Below are 5,109 nucleotides of genomic sequence, written 5' to 3' on the forward strand. Positions count from 1 at the left end.
CTTCAGACAAATTCCGGCTGTCACAGTGGCCCTTTGGTAGGCAATTTATTTACTTTGGATGCTGCAGCCTTATCGTTCATGGAAATGTTTATCCTAAATATTTAATAGCGCCACTTGCATAAACTGAGGCTTCCTGGGGAAGAAGCTTGGGCTGAGGCAGAGCCGGCACCAACATCTCTTCTCCCGGCGCTGCAAAAGTTAAAGAGGATTCCTCCCTTCTCCCCAAGAATCCCACCCTCAGCACCTCAAAACTAGATCGGCTTTAACCTGGCCACAGGCCTCCTCATCGCTTCCTGATGAGAAACACAGGAGACCTGACAACAGCCCTCTTCAAAACAACATCCCCGATTCCACTAACTTGTTAAACAGAGAGAGCCTGGAAAGTGCCAACACTCCTATGAGAAAAGACGGGAGGGAGGGAGAGGAGGGAGCAAAGAAGAAGCAGGTTATTTATAACGCCAGCAGCATTAGGGTCTCTCCAGTCTCTACTGCAAACTGCCTGCTGCCGGGAGGTCACTCCCCCAAAAACACCCTGCCCTGACCACAAGCACAATATTTGAGTTGGGATCGAGGGCAGGCACCAGCCTTTGCGAAGGGGGAGACACATCCCATGCTGCTGGACACACGGGACATCCCGCAGCAGAGCAGCGAGGCTTTGGAACGGCGGCTCTCACCTCGGTAAGTCCCTGTATTTATGATGGGGTTTTTTTACGTGTGTTTGAAGCCTGATTTCCATCCCTCGCCCCAGCGAAGCACATGCCAGCGACACGGGTGGCACAGCTCGAGGCGGGGATGGGGGAGACACATCCCATGCTGCTGGACACACGGGACATCCCGCAGCAGAGCAGCGAGGCTTTGGAACGGCGGCTCTCACCTCGGTAAGTCCCTGTATTTATGATGGGGTTTTTTTACGTGTGTTTGAAGCCTGATTTCCATCCCTCGCCCCAGCGAAGCACATGCCAGCGACACGGGTGGCACAGCTCGAGGCGGGGATGTCCAGTTCCAGCTCTGCCCATTCCCTCTGCTGGGGGAGCTGGTTTCATGCCCAGCACAGCAGCAATGGGACAAGTCCATGGACAGCCATAGACCACGAAGCCCCTTGCTCCAAACCCTGATCCCTCTCGGGGAGAGGAGCTGACCCCATTAGCCTGGGAACATCAGGAGATGACATGGATCTCATGCCCAGCACCCTCAGCTCAGCTCCCACCCCAAAACCAGGGCTGAAGCCCACTGGGGTGGGGGAAGCATCCTTCAAATGCAGCAATGATGAGAACAACTCTGGGGTTACCACTATGTTGAAGGGGGGCATGAGAACAGCAGGAGGAACCCCATGGATCCATCCTACCCTGCACAGAGGGACCCCCCCGAGCAGCTCTGTATGGGTGGAGAACCCCAGTGCAGAGCAAGCTCTGGTATTCCATCAGGCAGAGTGCCCTGGAGCGGGAGCAGGAGGAGAAGGAACTCCTCAGTGCCTGCCAAGCTCCCCAGTTGCACACTGCATCCCAAAGGACCACGTCCCATATGCCCCTGGGCTGCGGGAGCAGTGGAGGGGGAAGGAGGGAGGATGCATGGGAGCGATCCCTGCCTGCCACCACCTCAATCCTGCTTTTCCTCCAGCAAAAAAAAGCCGGCCAAGGTGCCTCGGTGGCAGAGCAGCCCCAGAGCACACTGTGCCCTCTTTGCCAGGCAGGACATCCCTCCTCGCTGCAGGGTGAGGACACGGGGGGGTCTCATCCACGGCCACCCAGCACAGTGGGGAGCACCCAGCGGCCACGTGTCCTGCAGGGCAGGAGCAGGAGCTGGCAGAGATGCACCAGCGGCCCCAGAGCTCTGTGCTCCAGCCACGTCTATAGGAGCCAGCGGGCAGGAGCAGCACAGCCCATGTATTTCCTGGAGGGATTTCAAGCTCCGAGGCTGCTCTGTCTGCTCTGAGACAGGGATTTGGGATGAGCTGGAGCCTCCTGTTGTCCCCACTGCAGTGCGCTGGGCACAGCACCCTGCGTATGGCACAGAGCGTCAGCGAAGCCCACCCAAGCCAAGGGGCTCAGGGACAGCTTTGCCTTGCTCAAGCCCTGCCCCAGCCCTGCTCTGTCCTGGCTGTGAGCCCTCAGCAGGGTCCAAGCAGCAGGTCTGGTGATGGCTCCTGGTCAGCCTGGCCTCGAGGGGCCGGAGGCTGCTGCCCCTTTTCCTGTTGGGAAGTGAGAGCTTGGAAGTGATTCCACTTCAGAAAGAAGGCAGAAGCTGTTTACCAGGATTCACATCAGCAGCACAAGCGTCTTGCGCTGCCATGGGGGAAGGGAGAGCTGGATGAAACCCACAGCGAAGCCTGTCACCAGCCAGCACAGCATAAATAGAGCTGCACCAAAACATGCCTTGAGCTCCAGCAACCTGCTCCTGCAGCTCCCACCCTCCTCCCCATGCAGAGCCAGTGCAGGGGAATCCAGGGCACCTCTGGTGTCCTTACACAGCTTCAGACCATGTGTCCCATATCTCCATCCTCAGTTTTATCACAAATACCCACAAGTAAGGGGTTTGCAAGCAAATACGCGCTGGGATGGAGGTTTCTAGCAGGCCTAAGGGGGGCAATCAGGTACCTGCAGACAGGGGACGTATCTGCAGCCGCATCTTTTGGGTAGGATTCCCTCGGGTCCCTGGATTCTCCAGCTCTGCTGCCAAGTGCCACTAACCCCACGCAGGGCTGTGGTCACATCCAACCCCACCGGAGCCCCAGGACACGGGGCACAGCTCAGCTGCCTCCAGCCCTTACACCAGCCCTGATGCTGCTGATGGGTTCCTCCTCCTTTCTCCCCACCCAGGTCCCTCCAGCATCAGCACCATGCGCTGGGCCACCATCCTCATCCTCGCTGGGCTCTGTGGAGCCTCCCTGGGCCAGTACAATGAAGAAGAAGACATGGCTTGGTTGCAGTACTATATGCGGCAGTCCCGGATGTCCTCCTATAACTACGTGCCCTACTACGAGGATGAGAACACCCCTTATGTGTACTCCTACCTGCCAGCTCCAGACACGGAGGCAGAGGCCAGGCCTGAACCTCAGCAAGCATCTTCCTGGCAGTGTCCCCAAGAGTGTGATTGTCCCCCCAACTTCTCCTCAGCCATGTACTGCGACACACGGAACCTGAGGTACCTGCCCTTCGTGCCCTCCCGCATGAAGTACGTCTACTTCCAGAACAACCAGATCACCGCCATCCAAGAGGGAGCTTTCGACAACGCCACGGAGCTGGAGTGGTTGGCGCTGCACAACAACCACATCTCCAGCGAGAAGATGGGCAAGAGGGTCTTTGCCAAGCTCAAAAGCCTGGAGAGGTTGTACATGAACAACAACAACCTGACCAAGATGCCCAGCCCCTTGCCCCGCTCCCTGAGAGAGCTGCACTTGTCTTACAACCAGATCTCCAAGGTGCCCTCCAATGCTCTGGAGGGTCTGGAGAACCTCACAGCCCTGTACCTCAGCCACAACTACATTTTTGAGATGGGAGCATCCCTCAAAGGGCTCAGCTCCTTGATCCTTGCTGATCTGAGCTACAACCACCTCAGGAAAGTCCCTGATGGGCTCCCAGTGGCTTTGGAACAGCTCTACTTAGAGTACAACTACATCAACACCATCCCTGATGATTATTTCAAGGTGTCTCCCAAGCTGCTCTATGTGAGGATGTCCCATAACAGCCTGACAAACCAAGGTCTCTCCACCAACACGTTCAACAGCAGCAGCATCCTCGAGCTGGACCTCTCTTACAACAGGCTCCAGAAGATCCCCCGGGTCAGCACCAACCTCGAGAACCTCTACCTGCAAGGGAACCAAATCAATGGTGAGCAAAAACCCATCCACCAAAGCACAGAGGTGCAGGGGATGGTGGTGGGATGGGGAGATGGGGATGCAGAACCTCCCCGTGGGACACTGCCTGGGGTAATGAGCAGGAAGCTGGAATTTAGGAGACTTCTTGATGGCCCTCAGCAAGGCAGGAATGTGGCCTGTTGTGTCCCAGCACAACACAGGAGCATACGATGCAGAGCCACCACACTGGTTTTGCTGAGCATTCATCAGAAGCCTGGTTAGAGATGCCAGAAATTGTGGGTAGAAGGTGATGCACAACCTGGGGAGGGGACTTCACCTTTAGCTCAGCATCACACCCAGGCACCCACCACCACCAGAGCACACAGAGAGGGGGGTCCCCTATGGTCATTACACATGGGAACACACATCCCCCTGACCAGCACTAATGCAGGGGACAGGGATGGACCAGCACCAGCGCCCTGCAGGGCACCAGCACCGCCCGTGGCCCCAAAACCTCTTCAAGGGCAGGGTCTGCAGCCTGGGAACACATCCCCGCCAGGGCTGGGACAGACAGGAGCTCTTGGCTGTTAAAGCCATGAATGCAACATCTTCTGCCAGGGCTAGAATTCCCTCCATGTAATACACAAATAAATAAAAGGAACAGATTGTTCTGGGGCTACTGGTTATAAAAATAAGCCAGGAAAAAAACAGCCCAACCAAGGAGAATGCTGGGAAAATCCAGGTTTTCTCCTCTCATCTGCCAAGGGCAGGATCATCCCGGAGCAGTGCGGGACCCCCAGAGCAAGCCTTGGGCTGGGGACAGGGATGTGTCAGTGCAGCCACGGGATGCTGCAGAGGGAACACCCAACCCAGGGAACAGACAAACACAAATCCAAGAGCAGACTCCCAAGTGTTTGCTCTCAGTAGCTGTTAACGTCTGCCCACAAAAGCCATGGAAGCAGCGCGGAGCCCCCAGCCCAAGCGCAGGGGAAAAGGGGCCCCGCAGCACCCGCTGCCTTCCCCGCAGCTGCAGGCCTGGAGCTCTGCTGCCATCTAGTCGGTCGCTTCTCGCCCAGATCCTGCACAAGGCATTTGGAGCTGGTTCCATCTCCTGCATCCCTCCAAAGCCAGCCCCGGGCTGGGATGGAGTGTCCCTATGCGGTGCTTGGAAAGGGGGTGACTGCAGGCATGGGATGGGGACAGGGATGTGCAACCTCCTGGACGTGCTGCACGGTGCCCGAGGGTGGAGGATGCAGCGTATGTAGCCTCACAAGCTTAAACCATGACGGAAGCTGTGGCTGCCCCATCCCTGGCAG

The 5,109-nt window shown here is 57.2% G+C and overlaps 1 protein-coding gene across 1 annotated transcript in view; it reads left to right on the forward strand.

Annotated features, from left to right (window-relative positions):
* The first annotated feature begins 461 nt into the window (after positions 1-461).
* FMOD (fibromodulin) overlaps positions 462-5,109 on the forward strand; it is a 5,256-nt gene continuing 608 nt past the window's right edge. Inside the window, exons 1-2 of the mRNA XM_010011258.1 lie at positions 462-678; positions 2,817-3,827. Coding sequence (XP_010009560.1) covers positions 2,837-3,827 — 991 coding nt within the window. The 5' untranslated portion in view covers positions 462-678; positions 2,817-2,836. The remainder of the gene's footprint in view (positions 679-2,816; positions 3,828-5,109) is intronic.

Source organism: Nestor notabilis, unplaced genomic scaffold (assembly GCF_000696875.1).
Source record: "Nestor notabilis isolate BGI_N333 unplaced genomic scaffold, ASM69687v1 scaffold18263, whole genome shotgun sequence".
NCBI lineage: Eukaryota > Metazoa > Chordata > Aves > Psittaciformes > Psittacidae > Nestor > Nestor notabilis.